This window comes from Polyodon spathula, chromosome 13 (assembly GCF_017654505.1).
Source record: "Polyodon spathula isolate WHYD16114869_AA chromosome 13, ASM1765450v1, whole genome shotgun sequence".
NCBI classification, from domain to species: Eukaryota; Metazoa; Chordata; class Actinopteri; order Acipenseriformes; family Polyodontidae; genus Polyodon; species Polyodon spathula.
The window spans coordinates 10,578,062-10,599,709 of record NC_054546.1 but is presented as its reverse complement, the minus strand read 5'-3'; the positions used below and the strand labels follow the sequence as shown (position 1 = coordinate 10,599,709).

The 21,648-nt window shown below is 35.6% G+C and overlaps 1 protein-coding gene across 34 annotated transcripts in view; it reads left to right on the top strand.

The window, feature by feature from the left end:
* Positions 1-21,648, top strand: part of LOC121325589 (calcium-activated potassium channel subunit alpha-1-like) — a 132,443-nt gene that overhangs the window by 73,868 nt on the left and 36,927 nt on the right. For 10 of the 34 annotated variants that reach the window (XM_041268345.1, XM_041268344.1, XM_041268362.1 and 7 more), the window contains 11 exons: positions 5,226-5,336; positions 7,675-7,780; positions 8,415-8,497; positions 10,017-10,086; positions 10,225-10,380; positions 13,177-13,286; positions 13,459-13,527; positions 15,232-15,243; positions 17,846-17,932; positions 19,279-19,355; positions 20,947-20,955. In XM_041268345.1, the coding sequence (XP_041124279.1) occupies positions 5,226-5,336; positions 7,675-7,780; positions 8,415-8,497; positions 10,017-10,086; positions 10,225-10,380; positions 13,177-13,286; positions 13,459-13,527; positions 15,232-15,243; positions 17,846-17,932; positions 19,279-19,355; positions 20,947-20,955 (890 nt within the window). The remainder of the gene's footprint in view (positions 1-5,225; positions 5,337-7,674; positions 7,781-8,414; positions 8,498-10,016; positions 10,087-10,224; positions 10,381-13,176; positions 13,287-13,458; positions 13,528-15,231; positions 15,244-17,845; positions 17,933-19,278; positions 19,356-20,946; positions 20,956-21,648) is intronic. The other 24 variants (XM_041268343.1, XM_041268342.1, XM_041268364.1 and 21 more) reach the window with 3 other exon arrangements.

The following is a 21,648-nucleotide window of genomic DNA, read 5'->3' as shown; positions in this document are numbered from 1 at the left end:
TTCTCACTGGGAAAAAAAGGCATGTGGTTGTAATTAGCAGTACACAGCCTCTATCTAGTACAGCAGCCTTAAACAATAAAGCTTAATTAATAATAATAATAATAATAATAATAATAAATAATAATAATAATAATAATAATAATAATAATAATAATTATTATTATTATTATTATTATTATTATTACTGTGCCATTATGAATATTAAAAAAAAAAATGAGAACATTTTACTAAAATAAAAATTAATTTTAATTCAAACTTGTAATGCGTGTTTAATGGCAATATTCAACGGTGTTATGAAATACTAATGATACACGTGAGCTATATTAATGACTTGAATAATTGTGACTATTGATGTATTAATGAAAAGATGAATTCTTGAAAAGAACAGAAAGACTCCTGTTTCCCATATAGTACATGAACCCTTGCGCAAATACATAATGGACCATATTCACAAACTCCTAAGTAAAATCTGTTTTTCAAAGACGATTTATTTGAGAAATCAAACTTTGATATTAATTAAACTGTTCTTCTAATAACATATTAAACTTTAATGAATATAAACTATTAAAATAAAAAAACAAACTTTGAAAAATAAAATGTTAAAGCTTTGTGACTAGGATAGCTTGAAGTTTATCCTCATAATAAACTACCATTAATTATCTAAGTATGTAAGTAAGGCAGATGCATCTAATTTTCTATTTTAATAATTTTTTGTTCTATTTTCAGAGTATACAGCAATGTCATCACACTATTTCTTTATTTCTTGTAAAATAAAGCAGTCAAACTATTGCACTATAGATTGTCATGACAGTAAACACAACATTCAGTAAATAAATTATAGAATAAAAGTCATTCATCACATATTGTGGTCAAGAAGGATGACTGGGCTGCAATAAAAATGCAAACATGATCATACATACTAACAGATAGGAAACTTTCTCTCAAGTGACACAAATTGGAATCATGCAAGAATAGACTTCCTCGATGGCACGGAAGATTAGCCTGAACCATGATATTATTGCAGATCTTTTGTTTCTGCAGTAAATACATCAGTATCACCTCTTAGTAAATTAATATGGAAGAAAAAGATCCAGGTCTGATTTTCAACAATTTTCAACAAGATTTTCAACAATACGCAGTTGGTGTCATTTGAATAAAATAATAATAATTAGGTTCTAATATTTGTTAGTGATACTGTTATAATATTTCTTGGAGCGGTTTAAGCAGCTACAATGTTAATTAAGCATGCCGGTGTTGTTGTTGTTGTATAAGGATTAGAGCAGTGGAAAGTGGTGTTTCTGATTCTGTGGTGCTGATGTTGGAGCTGGTTTTTGGCAGTGTTACTATGCATTTTTATTGTGAAAACGTTTTGCATGCCCCAGTCTGCTTGTTACCATAACCCATTTTCTGTGTTTCTGCTTGTTGTATGTTCGTGCTCATTGTTTTGCATATGTGTCTTGGGTTTAATGCACCCTATGTGTCTTAATGTCTATACTTAAAAATATGTACATTCATTTATTTATTTTTATACCTACTGCATTTAAAGTTATAAAATGAATACTGTTCAAGACTTTTACCACACATTAGCATTGACAACATTATAGCTGTCCTCTTGATCTTTTGGATATTTGCCTGTTTGTTCATTTAGTTTTTTCAAATGTAGATTCCTGGTGCCTAATCACATTCTGTGCCCAAGGTCAGATTGCATTTAGGCTATTGATTTTTATTTTTATTTTTTTATAAATGCATTAAGGTAAAGTGTATAAGCAAAGAACCAAGAGGTCTCAAGCACAAGAACAGGAGTGATGATCTTGCCATTGCAAATAGTAAAATAGATTTGATAACCCTCGTTATCACTCTCATAAAGTGTCGAAGGAACCAAACAAAACGACTTCCAAAAGCCGTTTTTTCAAATATGCAGTGCAATGAAACTGGAAAGTGGGAAATCCTTATGAAGTATCTGGGGAGGTGCAAAGTAACTTTTCACAGAAGTAAGGCTGTTCAAATCTTCTTCTTTCAATACAAGTCACATTTATTTGAAAAGAACATCCCACCTGCATCAGAGTTGCATGACACCTGTAAGCCTTGCCCTGTTCTGTCAAACAGTGTTCTCTTTATTTATTTTAGATTTCATGGAACCTTCTTGTCAGAGGGCCAAGGAATGTGTCTTCTCGTGTATTTTAATCTCAACATTTATGATTGTGTATTTGTTGAGCAATTTAGAATTAGAAAATTAAACTAGAGGTACAGTAAGTAAGGAGCGTGCATGTGTGAAAAAAGATATGAACAGAACTACCTCTAGTCTGTTAGTAGCACATAGTAGTATGTATCTTTATTTTCTGTTTCATGTCCTTCATCATTCCCATGCAATTCTGATATATTATATGAGGAAAGATGTGTAATGTTAATGGCACCAGTCCGAATAATTAAGGAAACCAAAGTGTGGTTTAATAACTGGTAACATATGTGACCTGTTATGTGATAAACCAGCCCAAATCTTGCTTGTTTTACAAATCTACTCTTGGTTGACATAGAAAGCCAAATCTAATTTTTGCAAAAAAAAAGAAAAAAAATGGCACGTGTTTCAAAAGGCCCATCAATCACATCCCACCCTCTCGTGTGTAGCCAACCAGATAGTTAAATCTGCAAGCTTCCCAGATATTTACAATTCAGATTCACTCTGTCACAAAGACATTATTCAATAAGCAGCTTCAAATACCGTTACGACATTTACATTCCCTTACCTTGTGAAATTTAAACTCTATCCCAAGCAGGAAAAGGACAGAGTCAGTGCATCACCACGCTTGTAAAAAGTACAATCTCAGGCATTTCAAAACAGACTTCCTTGAGTAATTTTTTTTTTTTTTTTTGTATGTGGTTGTACATTTATTTATAAATATAAATAACAAATACTGTATATAGTTGATATACAGACTGTTGCTGATAAAAACACTGAAATCCCATCAGCAATTGTTAAAGCCTTGTGTATTGGGAGTTATTATTATTATTATTATTATTATTATTATTATTATTATTATTATTATTATTATTATTATATTATTATAATCTGCCTCCACTGCTGCTTCAATGTTTGAGACACCAATTTCATATTTACTCTGCAATGGGCCCTATTTTTAAGCAAGTGCAAGCACAGGCATTTTTGTTTTGAGGTACAGGTACATACAGTAAGTCTCTTAGTCACCTTTTTATTATTGGTGTTGTCAAAACTGATTTTCACCATTTTAGTTTTCTATTGCTGAAATTAATGAAAAATGTCCTGAAGTAGAAGATTTCTTAGTTCATAATGTAATGGTTATTCTGACAGTGAACTGTGCATACACAATTGTGTTGTAATGTCACTTGCAGATAAGGCTTTTGTCTGACTTTTTTATAAATAGAGTTTTTATCAATATACTATCACTAAAATACAAAACCTGTGTACACTTAGGTTATGCTTTTTTCTAAATGAGTTCATACTAAATCACACTTAGTAGCGGCATGAGTTTTTCTGAAGAATTGTAATTATTACCATAGCTAATGTTACTACTACCATAGCTAAAGCGAAAGAAAAGGGTGATAAGATCGTTAGAAATAAAACCAGAAATCTTTCTCTAATCATGTATGTGTATAAGACACAACATTAATTCTCAAACTGGCAAAATGACTGCCGTGGCGGTTCTAGTGTCAACATACAATGGCAGTGTGTAACAGTTAAGTGCATTAGAATAAGCTATGATGGGCTACGTTTTTTTCTGCTGGCTAGTGGAGAAAATGTGTTTAACAGCCAAATTGGGGTAAAACCTGTTTAGACTGCACTTGCACATCTCTTGATCTAGCCCACATGTACAGTGCTGCCCTGTAACACCTGTAAGTCATCCTCGTTAAAGGCATCTGTCAAATAAACAAGTACATAAAGAAGAAGAAGAAGAAGAAGAAGAAGAAGAAGAAGAAGAAGAAGAAGAAGAAGAAGAAGAAGATGTTTGTCAGTCAGAAAACAATAATAAGAGTCTGCTGTTGCTGGGGATTTTAGGGACATTGATGAATCAGTAGATTTAATCAGTGCACATTTTAAATAAAGGTAACAATCTTATAGTGGCTATCCTGCACACTTATACTAAAAATTCAATACAATCTAAAAAAAAAAAAAAATTAATAAGCCCAATGGAAATTTGGTCTTTTTAAAAGCATTTTTATTATATTGAATATATTTTCACAGAATAACCGTTCTTTCGGGCCACTGTGTCGGTCACATACCTGAAAACACAAGACAGCTGAGCTGCATTTCCATTGTCGGTTGTTTAAGCTACCATTACAGCTATGTGCCTGGCTTCCTGTACTTCTGCTTTTATTCGTTCTGAATCTCGTTAGGAGGTACCTGAGAATAATGTGACTATTGACAAGCAATTGCTAAACATGCTGTCGTAGTCAGAAATCATAGAAGGTAATTGCATCTATTTGAGGAACTGGTGCCTTTATTGTGCCCTTTGAAAGCCAGTTCTTGCTTGCCAAGGTAAACAACAGAATCAGTGAAGCGTTTAAGAACCTCATGATTTTTTCTTCCTTGCTCATTGTGATATACTGTATCCCTGCACTTTTGCTCATCCAGTTGAACATCAGTCTGTGTTTTTCCAAAAGTTTTGAGTGTTACTGTGGATCACAAGTGACTTTGGGAACGCTTGTGTTTTTCTGCTGACTGTATCCAGTGCTATTCCATTTGCCTTTTCTGTACTGAACAAAAGACATTTCCAGCAGTTTAATTTTTTTTAATTGACAGCTACCAGGAAGGCCACGGATACCTTTCATAATTTGAGTGTTGGAAGTGGCGAGTATGTCCCTTCCTCCTGTGTCAGTTCGGGTATTTGTGGTGTATACCTCCCTTTTTTAACAATCTCCAATTTGTCGGAGAAAGTTCTTCCTGAAAATTGATTCGTAACAAAAAAGACTATGATGTCTCCGTTAAATGGTGACTTAAAGTAATTCTAAATATTACTTTGTTCTCAATATACTCACTAATAATAGCAATATCGTGTGAAATTTAGCTATTCATCTTCAGTTAAACTGAAATCTATGCACCCCTTCATTCATGTCAAGGTGCAGGGACTTATTGGAAAAAATTGGGGTTCATAAATATGAATCACTATAACAGTAAGTATTGAGACATTTTTATGACCTTTGTTCTGTGTATTTTATTTTCTTCTCTTTCATTTTACACTTCTTTTTTACAGGCACATAGTCGTCTGTGGTCACATCACACTTGAAAGCGTATCCAACTTCCTCAAAGACTTCCTGCACAAGGACAGGGATGATGTCAATGTAGAAATTGTTTTTCTCCATAAGTAAGTAGTCAGTCCTATCATATATTTCATAGTCTATGTGCATAGTGTGTATATTGCACAAAGACATACACACACTGGGATGATTGAGACAAGTGTTGCTAACCCATGCTGGAGAGAACCAGTACTAACATAACTCCCAATGCACTGCTCAAAAGTGTATTTTCTTCCCTCTCTAAACGTTTATTTTTGTGATTTTGTACATTTGATCTAATATTTCTTAGAATGCACCTTTTCAGGTAATGGAAAACACTCCATCCACCATATTAAAGTGTTGCTGAAAAGGTTATAGGATTTTAAACACAACACATTACATTCATAAACCTGTTCCCACCCTTCTGAACCTGTTTCTGATTAGATTAGATTAGATTAGGTTGGATTCCAGCAGCAAATGTTGTGAATCCAGAAGCCATTTTGACAGGAAGACCCAATGCATAACTGATTATGAAATTAACATGACTGGTCAAAATAGACTTATGACCAGGGGTATGTTAATACAAATATTAAAGCCATTGTGATAATGTTGAAAAAGATATTGCACAATGCTGTAGAGCAAGTCTCTCTTCCTGCCGCTAACAGCTTGGGCTATGACGCTAGCCTGTCACAGTTGGTGTTAGAGTGTGATAGCAGCCCCCTAGAGACTCAGAGCAGAACTGCAGCTAAAAAAAAAAAAAAAAATGACAAACTGGCAGAGGAGTGGGGGCAGGAACAGAGGCATCTGTAAGCTGAAGGGCCTGTCATTGGTGGAGCTTGCTTGAAATTTGGGTACCGCCAAGAGGAGTGTCCATACGAAGACCCCGCTTTATGATGGCGTATGTGAGGTATGAGGTGGAGTCCCCGATTGAGTGGCTTAAAGCTCAAGACCAGCTGCCTACCTGAAAGCCAGAAACAGGGCCCCTCTGCATCCCAAGCCATCTGGAGTGGTGGTTTGGACACTCTCCTTGCAGGCCTGGAGGACCAATGATGGTGCTCCAGGCTGGCAAGTTCAGGCACCTGCGGTGAAGAGGTCTTGCTATCTGCCCGAAAGAGGAAGAAAGGGTGGAGCGGCTGTTCCCAGAGGCAAGCAAAGGAGGTGCTGCCTGCAAGAGTGTCAAAGAGGGAGGTGCTGCCTGCAAGAGTGTCAAAGAGGGAGGTGTTTCCTGCCCAAGTAAGAGAGGGAGGTGCTGCCTGTCCGAGTGTCAGAGAGGGAGGTGCTGCCTGTCCGAGTGTCAGAGAGGGAGGTGCTGCCTGCCCGAGTATCAGAGAGGGAGGTTCTGCCTGCCCGAGTGTCAGAGAGGGAGGTGCTGCCTGCCCGAGTGTCAGAGAGGGAGGTGCTGCCTGTCCGAGTGTCAGAGAGGGAGGTGCTGCCTGCCCGAGTGTCAGAGAGGGAGGTGCTGCCTGCCCGAGTGTCAGAGAGGGAGGTGCTGCCTGCCCGAGTGTCAGAGAGGGAGGTGCTGCCTGCCCGAGTGTCAGAGAGGGAGGTGCTGCCTGCCCGAGTGTCAGAGAGGGAGGTGCTGCCTGCCCGAGTGTCAGAGAGGGAGGTGCTGCCTGCCCGAGTGTCAGAGAGGGAGGTGCTGCCTGCCCGAGTGTCAGAGAGGGAGGTGCTGCCTGCCCGAGTGTCAGAGAGGGAGGTGCTGCCTGTCCGAGTGTCAGAGAGGGAGGTGCTGCCTGCCCGAGTGTCAGAGAGGGAGGTGCTGCCGGCCCGAGTGTCAGAGAGGGAGGTGCTGCCTGCCCGAGTGTCAGAGAGGGAGGTTCTGCCTGTCCGAGTGTCAGAGAGGGAGGTGCTGCCTGTCCAAGTGTCAGAATGGGAGGTGCTGCCTGCCCGAGTGTCAGAGAGGGAGGTGCTGCCTGCCCGAGTGTCAGAGAGGGAGGTGCTGCCTGCCTGAGTGCCAGAGAGGGAGGAGCCTCTGGTGTACCAAGAGCTGGAATGGGAGGGGCCTTTGCCATCTCAAGTACAAAAAGGAGATGGGCCACTGTCGTCTTCAGAGCTGGAAGGGTAGGAGCTTCCACTGGTTCCAGAATCAGCAGGTCAACAGCTGGACCAACCTCAGCAGCCTCTACCTGCTGCTGAGGGGAGCACAACAAAAGCCAGCTGCACGTCCAAGTCCAGAGGGCTCAGTGCCACTGCTGTAAGCCCAGTATCGCAGCTGCCAGTGATGTCACTACCAGAGTGCCCCATGCATCCGCTACCACAAGAACTTGGGCCATGATGCTATCCTGTCACACATGAATACGTACAACAAGGCAGAAAGCTAAGGAAAGTAATGTGTTGTGTTTTGACCCTACAGCCATGATTACAAAATAATGATTGTTTGGAGATTTTGTTGCAGAACAATGCACTAACGCACACCATTTATTTCAGTATCTCACCTAATCTTGAGCTGGAAGCCTTATTTAAGCGGCATTTTACTCAGGTGGAATTTTTCCAGGGATCGGTTCTGAATCCCCATGACTTAGCCAGATTGAAGGTAATTGTAACATTTTATGTCCATTCATGTACTGTGCTGTAATTGAACAAAAATGTGAACATGGTGTTTTTGATGAAATTACACCTAATGTACACAAAAAAGCCATAATCGTGTATACACTTTTATGGCTGTCTTATAGTTACTATGTATACCAGGGCTTGAAACATAGTCTTGTCCAGCCATGTTCTTAAAGGAAGAGTCAAGGTTGCCCCTGATATATACTAATAAGGAAAAAATTAATTACAATACCTTGAACTAAATACAGGTACTAAGTAAAGTGTATCAGAAAAGTGTAACACCATTGAAGTGTAACACCATTGAAATGTAATCTTATATTGAATAAGCATAGCACAAACCTACTATTGTTGCTGCTGTTTCTTGTAGTGATATATTTTGTTTGATGAACCCGAGTCCCCAGAACCCAAGTCTGTCCATCGTTTGTTCATTATTAGCAAAGACATTCATTTCTCCCAAAACTACACATTTGAGACCTATATAATAAATGGATATTGATGGCAGAAAAAACTGATGGAACTATTTTGTTAGCTGCAATCACTTTAAATCGTAACAGTGTTATGTGCTGTTTCAGGTCATTAAACAATTAGCTTTATTAACACTTCTTCTTTTTTTACAGATAGAGCAGGCAGATGCATGTCTAATCCTCGCTAATAAATACTGTCCCGATCCTGATGCTGAAGATGCCTCCAACATAATGAGGTGAGACAGCTTGAAAATGCCCAAACAAGTGCTTGGATGCTGATAGCTCTATCACACCTAGAAGTATACTGGGCTTCTGCTGTATGCTGCTTTGAAATACATCTCAAAGTATTTTTTTTACCAGGAGGTCACGAGCTGGAACACCTCAGCCAAGCGCATCCCCTTGGTTCAAGTTAGTACTTTGATAAACCACTGAAGTGCGAACGCTACATGTTGTTTACTGTCTGCTTGAGCTGTATTGCACGGACCATTGGGATGAATTCATTAAATAGGTTTCCTGTGCTAGTAATTACCAGAACCTTGTTTTTTTTTAAGGTCACTTTATTTTGTCCTTACTTACAGTTGCTATAGTAATATTTGGTTGAGGACTTTGTATCTGTATCCTATCTTCAGTAGCTGAGGCGGATTGACAAAGGTGTAAGGTGATACTGATAAGTTTCTATTAGGCAGCCTGGGCATTGTAAATACTACCATCATAATTTTATTAATAGCACTGTAAATAAGTTTCTATAAAATGTGTTGCCATGTTGTCCTAGTGCTGTTCTTTAAAAGGTGCATCACTGTCAGATAGTGTGGCTATATACATAAAATGGTGCTCTTCACACCATTAAGAGTTATTCTCTTCAAACACAACCAGCAGACTGACCACAGTACATGAAGATAAAACATTCAACCCTTATTCACAATGCGAAGCTGACATTACACCGTTTGATATGTTTCGTACTGCAGAGTCATGGATTTCTTACTCGCGATAAGTATTTACCACTTCAGTAGTTGGTTTTTCATATTGCTGAACCATCAGAACATCGGTACTGCATATTAATGGATTGTTGATTTAACTCATCTACATTGACAGTCAAAAGATTATAGGATGTCCTTTGTTTGAGTGGAAACAGGTGTGTCTTTTCCAGTGTTGGTTTACTATGATTTTGGTCACTGTAGCACATATGTCACAATATAGCATGTCACAAATATGAGCCATCATGATCTCCTAACAACCAGAGTTGTACTTTCTGCTGGTTGGAATATCCGGGGTGACTATTTTAGAGAACACACTGATCAGTGCAGTGCATTGAGAGGTGAACCAGTTGCACGGGCACCATTGTGAAGTCATCAGTATCCTGCTTTAAAATAGCTTGGATCACATGACCATATACATATAACATACTAGGAGGTTTTCTAATTTTAGTAACATTCTCCAATTATTTATTATACAAGGCCCATGGCAACAGAGTCTTATAACAATCCGTGCTGATCAGTTGACCTTATTTTTATATGATCACTGATGCTTGTAGTCTGTTGTACCAGTTTGCCAATAAAGTGTCATGTGTCAACAATACCTTGCTTTTGGAATTAAATCCAGGAACAAACAAGTTGATAAATGTTTTTTTTGTAAAGCTTAAAATGGTTGACTTTGATAATGAATTGTTGGTATGCTATCAAATGTGGCCATTTAAATGACTGGAAAAATTAAAAGTATTTTTCTTTCTTTTTAATTAATTTATTTTTTAATCTGTAGGGTTATTTCTATAAAAAATTATCATCCAAAGATACGAGTCATCACACAAATGTTACAGTACCATAATAAGGTGAGAGCTTCTGCTTTTATTATATTGCATTTTTTTTTTATTATTATTATTTTTATTTAATCGTTCTAGTTTAACTATATTAAATAAGTAGTGTTTGCTGGAAAAGTGATTTATAATATTCTTCATTTACTCATTCAGGCCCATCTGTTAAACATTCCAAGTTGGAACTGGAAAGAGGGGGATGATGCAATCTGCCTCGCTGAACTTAAACTGGGGTTCATAGCACAAAGCTGCTTGGCTCAAGGCCTCTCCACAATGCTAGCCAACCTCTTCTCCATGAGGTCATGTATCAAGGTACTGTCTTTTCTTGTTATGATTTACCAACCAGGCATCTGTGTTGTCATTGGTTTTGAAAAGAAAGCACAACTTTTAACACAAACTTTATAGAAGTACTTTTATAGAAGTATTCCTATAACACATTAATCAATCAAATTCCTTCTGAAAAGCATTGTTAATTGTATTTGGCATACATATGGACATTAAGTCATTGTTCAAAGCTGTATTCTTATTTAGGCAACCCACATGTTTATCCCGAAACAAATTTGTCATTATAGTAACATATTTCATATGGTTCTTTGTTACCTCATTGTGGGTAATAATAGAAATGAATGGTTTAACTTTAAAATATACTGCCCAGCAGACCTCTTACTAAGAATGTAAATTTGGACCATGTGTTCATTTTGTAGAATGATGTAATCCGGCATCATAACTCATTTTCCTTAACTCAAGTCCTAAAATGTATTCTTGAAGTAAGGACAGTTTTGTAGTATTTCCAAAAAGTAGTATTCTAAACCAGTACAAACTTTTCATTGGATATGTAAAAAAATCCATTGTCAGTAAGAGAATGAGGAGTTCTTAAGTTCTTAAGTGCCTGTTTTTGAGTCACTGTTTAGGTAGCATTATATTCACTTTTCTTCAGCATGTGGAAGCATCTCTTCAAATGAAATGCATCCAGTTTTGCTGCCACAAACCAAATAGCTGAAGGATCTATTCTACAGTGATGCCAGGGCTGTGGGTGTTGGTCTACTGCCGTTTTTTGGGGCTTTCTGAAGGAACAATTAAATAATAAATGTAATTGATTTGGATTTCGGCAACAGTTTCTGGAAAGATATTCTGAAAGAAATTGACACAGAGCAGGAGATCCAACTTTTCTTAACCATAAAAAAACAAGTATATGGTAAACCTACAAAAGTTTTTCTCTTGCAATTTGCATTATACTGCTATATTCACTTGTTGTTATGGGCACAGTATATAAGGATTTTGTACTTCTTTAAGAAAGGGGGGGAGCATTGTTATTAAAAACAGTGTATGTGTGGTGACATCTGCATTTTTGTTACCCTGCAAAAAAAAAAAAAAAAAAAAAGATGTAGCAATTAAGGTAAAAATGCTAACAAAAAAGGGAGTCTTGAAAGCTTTCTATAAACACATGAAATTACTTTACATATTTTAAAATAGTTTTTAACAAAATTAGTTTTTTTATTTATTTTTTGAACAAAAACATATGTTAATGTTAATATTTAGTCAATCATAACCAACCATATAAGATTAATGATGAGGTGAAACAGACCTTTTTCATTATGACTGGCTTTGCAACCGTATGATTTATTCAAACTGTCTGCCCAAAATGTAATTTAAAACAAACATAGGAAACCAAAATGTTATATTTGAATCTTTTTTTTTTTTTTTGCCTTTTGATTTTGTAGCATAGCAGCATATGGATTCATTTATTTAGCTTTTGGCAACAAATTAAAAGATTGGAAAAAGCCTAAATGTATTATAGCATGCAACTATAATAAAAATACATGCAGTAATGAGGCATTTCAAAGTGCTACATTATAACTGGTATTGAATTGAAAAACAGCCCTAAAAAATTAAATAAAGTCCTGTAATCATCTTGCCCTTTCACTTCATATGTCTCGCTTTAGATTAAGCACCCATTGAAATGAGTAAAGTAGGCTACAGTCAAAATACTACAGGCATGATTTAAGTTAAAGGGAAAGGAATACTGTTGAATCTCAAGAAAATGTATAGTACTGATGTAGTATCATGACCCCCTGGCCAATGCAGGAATCAAATCATGCTATGGTGATTCTTTTAAATAAAGCCCACAGCTTTCCATTGTGGGTGATTTGAATGGGCACGTAGGAAGAGGACCAGAAGGGAATTATTTAGGTGAAACGAGGCAAGCAGATAAAGGAAAATTGGAAAATCCCAGTGTGTTATTGGGAAAGCAAAGGAAGATACTGAACAAAGCTGAGCAGTTTTTAACCAACCGTTTGAAATGTTCATAAACCACGGTAATGAGATGTCACTGTAGGTAACAAAAACTGACATGCATTCATAGGAATTAAATTAAAGTAACAGTTTACAGAACAATCAAAAAGAACATAAGTAGGAGGCATACTATACCAACATAATAAAAAAGGGGGATTTTAACAAGTAATGTAAAGGTAACATAAAGTTGGGGCTGAACAAAAACAAGTTATCTAATAATAGCAAGAAGGAAAATGACTGGAAAAAAAGATGAAGTTGGAGAGCATTTAGACAAACAGGGAGACTTTCGCTCTGGGTTGATGGGTGGTATACATTCATATTACGTAATTTAGAGAACAGAAACGAATACTGTGGCAGGATGGCTTGGTGGTGACTTCACAGACCAAGAAGAGACAAACCCAAGTACTGCAGGATGAAGCGCTCTGTGCATGTTTATTAATTAATAAAACAAACAAACAAACAAAACGCTTTTACAAAACAAAACACTGCACACCAAACAAAAAACAAAATGACCAAAAGAGACAGGTACAATAAAGCAAACAAGTATAGTGCTGGTTTAAAACCAGCACGAGTAGCAAATGTTATTTCTATTTAGATGTCTTTTCACTTTCGCTCCTCCTCCGAACAACCCAACCCAGACTGGGAGGTTCCTGCCTCTTTTATGCAGTTGTGCCTGGGCTTGATTGTTTGTCAATCATGCAGTCATATCAACAGTATATAAGACATCAATACTGCATTAGTGAGTTTTAATGATTACCCTGGTATACACTTTCATAATGATTTTTTTTACACTTTTTTGTTGTTTTATGTTTTTAGATTGAAGAGGACACTTGGCAGAAATACTATCTTGAAGGGGTTTCCAATGAAATGTACACAGAGTATCTATCCAATGCATTTGTGGGTTTATCCTTCCCTATGGTTTGTGAGTAAGTACAAACAACCATATAGAATACAGTGAGCCACAAACTTAAACACTGCATAACACAACGCTTCCTCCAGCACAGCAGTACTGGAGAACCAAAAAAGAAAACCACAGGAATGATTTTGTTAGGTTGACTCACTCTCTTCTTTTTTTATTTATTTATTTATTTTATTTAGACTGTGTTTTGTGAAGCTGAAGTTGTTATTGATAGCCATTGAATACAAGTCAGACAAAAGGGAAAGCAGGTAAGATTTTTTTTTCTTTTTTTTTTTTACAGCTGAACATTTGTACCTTTTTACAATCTGTTTGCATAGTTACAATGTCATTTGGAGGTTACCAGTATAATACTCAAGACACAATCTTTTCTCACCTGATACACATACGTCATCAGTTGCATTTTATCGGACAGGAATCCTGACCGTATAAATGTGATTAACACAAGTGAAAAGCAGCTGCTTTACCACCAGGGGTACTTTGTTGCTACATTTCAGTGTTTTATTTCACCACCTCACCTAAGTTTGTCTTACAGTGTAATTTTGTTTTTGAGTATGGTACCGATTTGTCCCCGGTTGTAAATATTTAAAAGCTAAAATAGTTCAGCCTAATTTTCTAACTATGAAGGTTATGCCTGCTCTAAATATCAGCAGAAACTAGGATTTCAGTGTTCCTCCATTTTGTAGAGGAATACAATTTTAAAGGAGTGTTTTTTTTTATTTTTTTTTTAATCACCAGGTTAGCCATTTCTGAATGCAGCTAGTATAGAATCGGAGCTAGGTGGTAGACACTTTCTTCAAAATCAGTATTCAATTCAGCTTGAACAGATAAAGTTGATAACTATAGAAAATGTGTGTATGAAAGAGACACTGCTCAATTTATATGGACTGATTTCATTTCTTGATTGAACTCGCCAGGCTCTCATTGTTACAGTACCCCTCTGGTTGTTGTGAGTTTTGTCGTGCCCTTTTACATTAGGAGTTCCTTGGTATTTAATAAATAAGAGGTCTACCCGTGTCCCTGAGTTCTACCACAACAAATTGTGTGAAATGACTATTCTTATCACAAAACAAATGGCAACCAGAAGAGCACTAGCAGTGAGTTCATTGGAACATTTTCCTTTTGTACACAATTACATGTGGAAGTACCCCTTGAGAAGAATTGTCTGTACATTATGATATCTTTTTATGATATCTGAAATGCATATCTACCAATGAATGCCTCTGACACTGAACAATGTATAGTACCAGGAGGTGGCACTGGTAATGTTGCTGGAATCTGCAAACAAAAAAAAGTCTCTAACTCTTGTGAACCATTTAATTTAACCCTGTTTTTGTCAGATTTACGTTTAAACCAAATTGTCTGACATTAATAGTGTCAATGTGACTTTTTTTAACTTTAATATTTTACCATGATAACTATTAACATGAAGTACTATGTTTCAGTCACCTCTAATTACCGAGTCCCGCCCCTACTATCATCACCTTTGTCAAGAGTTATTAATATACTAATGCATCCCTTCTTCACTTTACCATTGCAAATGATACACCATGTAACCAGAGATTAAGATATTTAATACGTTTAGGTAGGGTACCCTGTTTGTGTATTCCAAATCCTTAGCAAATTCATCATTAAAATATATATATATATATATATATATATATATATATATATATATATATATATACAAAGGCCCACCTGCAATCAATGACAAATTTGATATTGTTAATAGTTTCTTGAAAAATAGTCGCATAGTTGTTTTTTATTTGTTCGAAGGAAGTAATTTTAAATAAAATCTATCTATATTTCCCCATCACCCTTTGTGTTATACTGCTACATTAACAATTTTCTTGCCTTTGTTGTTTATTTGTCTTTGTTTTAAAGTCTTTTATGTTGCTTGTGTTCTTCAAAAAGTGACAGTGTTTGATTTGAAATGTTTTTCTTGTTGTTTGCAGAAGCCGAAAGCGGTATGCCCTCTTCGTTATCTTTCCTTCAACCCTCAGCCCTACCTTCACTCCTTTAGATCCTCCAGCTTCAGGATTAAATCAAAAGGATATGTTCCCCAAAACAGTCCGATATTTAGCTATTATATATAAATGTGCCTAATGCACTAACTTCTTTGCAGGCAAAAAGAGAGTAGGCTTTTGGCACTGGTGGTGTATCCAGGCAAATATTCCCCTCCCTTTTTTTTTCTATTTTTATTTTTTTTTTGGAGAAATTGTCTCATGTCAAATGTCTGCTTTTCTGTAACCTATGTTTTTCAGTGTCCGTCAGCAGTTATTGTCTGCATTTACTTGACCAGCCAAAGTCTTTTTCTGGTGTTTTTACTTCAGGATTTATGTGTACGAAGCAGTACTTCATGTTCTCATAGTTTCATTTCATATTGAACAATCCTAAATTTAAAAAGAAGGCTTTTCTAAGATAATATCTGCAAGTTTTTTTTTTGGTTTGTTTTGTTTTGTTTTTGTAAATCATAAATTAAAGTTGACAGAGGAAACCATTGTAGTTCATTTGCTGTAAACCAATCACATATATGCAACCAAGCTTCATTTCCATCAAAACACCTGCTTCTCTGGCAATGGCATGCTTTTGTTCATAGTTTTTTTTTTCATGAAATAAGTTTCTGTTCTTACCACCATTATGACTTTCTTTTGCATCGATTGAAATGACAAAGGCATGCAAGCAAAGTTTTTTTTGGATAACATCCTTTTTATCCAAATCTGATTGCTTACTGGATTCATTTTACATTCCTTCTGTTCACAACTCCCTTCATTCCATGTGTGTGCTGTTGTCTCTTAATTAGTATCCCATTGCCTCTGTGCTCTTGAGTAGATGTTCATAAAGAGAGGTGGCTTCCTGTCAGTTTGGTATTAAATGATCCAACTGCAGAGAAGTTACTGCAGCAGTTAGCAGCTACATGGTCTGCAGTGATCACACCTCTTTTGGGTTTCTTGTTTGAGTTGTTTTTGGTAAAGGCATGCTTACAATATCTTAGCGTGAAACAGTGTGGTGTGTTTCTTGTTTCCCAGAATATGATGTTTTTATGAGGTTCAGTGTTCTGTACTGATGGGTAATGTTAAATAAAGTTTTAAAATACAGCATATATGGTATCTACATCTATGATAAACAGATGGTTTGTGTATTATTTGATATTCAGTTGCCTCTACAAATAAGAATGAATCAGTAAAAATCTCAGATTTTGGGAGCAACATTTGTGGTTTTGCAGTGATTTTATTTAAATGATTTAACTTGTTTAGCATGCATTGTAGTGTGTAACTACTATCTTTCAATGTTGTACTTCCTGTTATTATAATTCATTGGTTGTGTGATGTATACAACTACTGATATAGAGCCCAGAGGAAAGAATGAGTGTTTCTTCTGAAAATATTTTTGCATGACTTTTTTGCTCCTATAAAAGGTGTGAATGTTTTAACATGGAGGCCAAATTATATTTTTGAAAAGGTGAAAGTCATGTGCATGATCCCTAAAGTTACTATTCAATACATGTGCATGTAACTGCGGCTCGCAAGTTTGTCGCTTTCACCTGGGCTCATTTACCATAACAGGATATACAAAAGGGTAGGTAATTCTGTGATACATGTCACAGTTATAGTAGAATCCCATTTTGTAGTTAAACATTAACGAATGTTGTTGTGCAATCCGGTTGCAGTCTAATTAATGGGGAATGATACCATGTTTTAGGTGGTGCTCACTAGTCACAAGTTTTAGGTAGATGCACTGATTTTGTTCTGAGACACAAGCATTCACTGTCAAAATTGAAAATCAAGCCCATTTAAGTATTATGTGATACCATTTCTCACTGTCATGTATGTATAAAGCCTCGTACTAAAATAGAACTATTTAATGCATCTCAGTTTAAATGTATAGCAGTTTAAGATGTAATTCAGAGGGAATATACAATAATGAGGTTATAGTCTTTGGATTGCAACACACTAAGACTGTCCTTTTTTTGTGCAGTTCACATTTCATATAACAGAGCTGATTTCTTTGGAATCCAAGCCATAAATATTGAAATACAGCTTCAAATCTATTACATCATAAGTATGTGCTTATCATGGGCATGTTCAATTTTCAAGATTTGGTTGAAAATATCTGTTGTCGGCCTCTGCACCTATATTATTTCAAATGGATGTGGGCAATTTATAAGTCATTTTTATTTTTGGTATTTGTATGTATTCTAAGAAAAATACAAAAAATACATTGTATGGTTTAAAAATTAATGAAATTCCTAACATCCATTTAAATATACAGGGACTTTTATAAAACAAATTATAAACCTGACAAGTATTTTCAGTGCGAGAATTAAATAGAATGCCACTGTGTCTATTTCTTCTACTAACACCTTCATACCAGTAAAGCCATGCAGATATGTATATGTTATCTTGAAGTCTGGACACAGCATAACAACAATCAGATAATTCTTCTATTCAATTAAATTCTGATAAATGAATATATTTGTGTGTACCATTCCTCTTGGTTAGAACACTACTATGGTGTTGGAAGTTAATTACTGGAATTAATGCCCTTATTTTTCTCTAAAACGAGCAGTATCCTGATCAACCCTGGGAACCATGTAAAGATGCAGGAAGGTACTTTAGGATTCTTTATTGCCAGCGATGCCAAAGAAGTAAAAAGGTAATAATTCTTCACTTAAGCTTGCTGAAATAAAATGAAATGGAATCAGTTTTAAGACAGTTAAAAAGGTCTGGCATAGTTACAGTGTGTTTTCACAAAGCACTAGTGTTCTAGTGCATTCAACCTCTGCATCCAGGGGACTTTAAGTTTGCATTCCAAAATTGCTGTAAGGGTTGGGATCCAAAAGTGCCAGTCCAATGTGGCAACTTTCCAGCCTGCTATTGCCAAAATGCTTGCAATTAGGAAGGATGAAAAAACAAGGTGTCTTTTGTTGTTGGGAAGTATCAAAAGTTTGAAGTTTGATTTTAGCACTGTAGTGTAAATAGTTTCCTTCAGGGTTCTATTATACAGTAGAGTTGCATTTAGCAGAGCTTTATGAGGTAATGCCTTGGGTTTGATAGTGCTGAATTTAAGGCATAAAAGAAAAAAAGGAAAAGAGAAGCCGCAAGCTTCTTCTTTTGGCTTTCAGATAAGTATAGTTTATTGAAGATAAAAGTTACAACCAGACCTCTTAAAGGTTACGTGGTGACACCAGTTTGCAGGTATCCTCTTTCCCAGCACGGATCAGAGCAATACAAAGAACATTCCAGTATCATTTAAATGCAGTCTCTCAGTGACATCACAATTTTTCCTTAAACCAATCAGAAAAAGACACAAATCTCTTATCACTTGGTTGATTGTCCATTTGTCTTAACCCTAGCTTCAAAGCATCTGGTTCAATCTAGTTTCTCTTTGAAGTAGCCAATTTGTATAACCCTCATAAAATTAATTGTAATTTCCTAAGAAAACCAGTTTTTTTTCTAGTTTGTAAAGATGTTTAACATATAAACAATGATCCACCCTAAATGGCAAATGCCTTGCATGTTAGAACTGGACATCAAAGGAGAGGCCAACACCTATTTAAAAAAGTCTTGGAGGTCAGACATGTCCTAGCAAGGACAGAGTGACCATAAAGATCTTTATCAACTTACTGTCTAAGTTTACCAAAATCTGACTTAATCTTTAAACCATTCTATGAGTTGTATTCTAAAACCAAAAATTCATTTATATCTAAATAAAATGTTCCAACAGATAGTAATATACTTTCCTCTTTCACAAACAACAATGGTTTTATTATTCCATGTTCTTCCTTTAATACTCCAATTAGCCAGAAAATAAAATGCTCACTTTTTGAATGAACAGTTGTACTGCAAATATTTATTGAAATATTTAACTGTATATAAACATCTCAAGAAATTGATATTGGCATATTTTATTAATCTGGCTTTCTAGCATGATAAAGTGTGGGTCTAATTTATTTTGTGTGAATTAAGAAAAGTGTCAGTTTTTCCAATGTATTTCTTCAGGGCACTTTTCTACTGCAAAGCTTGTCATGATGACATCACAGATCTCAAAAGGATCAAAAAGTGTGGCTGCAAACGACGTAAGTAAAATTCTCGTAATGTTTTAGCACATTATTAAACCCTTAAAGGCCATAGAGCTTTGCAACTGTTATTAAGTCATAATGCAAAATGCATGATGTATACTTTTATTTTTTAACAAGAAGTTGTGCAAAAATGAAAATAAACGATGACTATTTTATGTATGTTTTTGTTAAAACAGTGTAATAGTGTTCCAGATACTTTTAATTAACAGCAATATGCGTTGGCTGAACAAATTAGGCTGACTCAGCCAGAATGATGTATTAAATTTTATGATACAGATGTTATGAAACTTATTTTTTCTAGAATATACTAAATGTGTAGGTTTTGTGCGTGCGTGCGTGCGTGCGCGCGTACGTGCGCACGTGCGCGCGCCCCCAGAGGTAGAAAAAAGGCCTAATTATAAATACATTGTTTTTGTAGTCAGAAGCAATATGGCGTAAATGTATATATTAGAAATCAGTAATTATATCATTCACTACATAACAGAATGATTGTGATAATGATTTAACAGAGAAAGCCCCACTGCTTCTGTATTTAGAGAATGAACGTGTTTAAAGTGGCCACACATCAGCATGTTAGTGATGTCATGTCAAACAGATGTAGAAATAAAATGCCATGAAGAAAGATGCTGTCAGATCCAAACTGCTTCTGTTTGAAGGTAATTCTCCTAGTCAGGTGGAAAAACAAAAGCAAACCCTTGGAAGGACATTGTGTCTTACAGCCACCAAATAGGAAACATTAACAACTTGTTAGCCACATAGTGTTGCCAATAACATCAAACTATGTTAACATAAATTGAATTGTTGTTGGAATAGAAATATGCAATTTTTTTTTTATATTTTCATAGTTTACAGTATGTTAGCGCAGTGCAGTGTATGTATGAAATGCATGCACAATCTAGGTACAGAAACTAAACATTTAAAAAGAAATTCCTCAACTGACAAAAGCTTAAGTTTGATTAAAAGTAATACATTTACAAATACATTGTGTTAGGACTGGCATTCCAGCAGATCTAGCATTACTGTTAATGTAGCAATGTCACATTACTATAATCTGACCTATATAGGCACTTGTCCAAAGCAGTTAGGGCCAATATTAATAATTTAGCTAAAAAAAAAAAAAAAAATTGTGCATCTGTAAAGTTCAGAGATAATTAAAGCCTACGCCTAAACAAACAGTTGCTGAAAAACAAAAAACTGTCATCATTTTTTCATGGCGCAATCAATTATTTACACTCAAGTATGGAATTTTCTACATACAGTATGTAGCTACCTAGAAATGTCTCCCAAATGTTTAATGAAAAAAAAAAAAGTCTTTCTTTTAGAAAACTAGAACTGCAATCAGATAATAAACCACTGTTTCTTTTTTTTTTTTTTTTTAATTATTATTATTTTTTTAATATAATGTATTTTGTTATTCCTGACTTTTTGTCTTAACATGACGTGATGGTCATATGGGGAAAATGGTAAAGTCCATGTATTTTAAATATGTTTTTAAAATTATTTTTATAACTATTGACACATTTTTGATTTATTTTTTCCTTGCTGCCCTGGAACCCGACATTCTATAATTTTAACTGCACACTGATAGTGATATATTGTGAGTAAAAACGGGTTCCCTATTGCCCAGAGTGCAGTCCAACCTGTCTTTTATCAGCAGAGATTTTCTTTATCTATGTTGCATGTACCAATGTAGCAAATGCATCCTTCCCACTCCTCTCATCTCTTTACACTGCCCACAGATCTAAAAGAATACAGCAGCACTTTCTGAAAGGGGAATAACTTACAGCATCTGAACGGTTGCCTTATTGTAAATTGTATTTGTTCATTTCTTTCTTCAGTGAAATTCAAAGTAATGTCATCTTATAATGTCTCTAAAAAAACAAACACTGTACATAATCTCACACACACAACAAAATTCCTTAAATTTAGTCCTTGAATTCTTCCATTTGCTGAATAAATTTGATTATAGACAATAGTTAAATCTTACTTTTAAAAGTACAAATCAACATAACATTATGAAATACATTTAAAAAAACAAAAAAAACAAAACAAAAACAAAACAACTAAACACCTAGAAGTGAACTTTGATTTCCAAAGTATCAGATGTGGCAGCCTAAAATGTCAATCATAAAGACTGGCATTTCGTAACATTTCTCAAAGATGTAGGCTAGCCAAGAAAAGGGAAACTTCAACTTGGGCCATTTTAATTCATCAGCCTACTGTCAGAACCAATTTTGCATGCTGCTGTAGTTTTAGAAAATGGAAAGTGTTCTGTGGGAAGTTCTTCAAA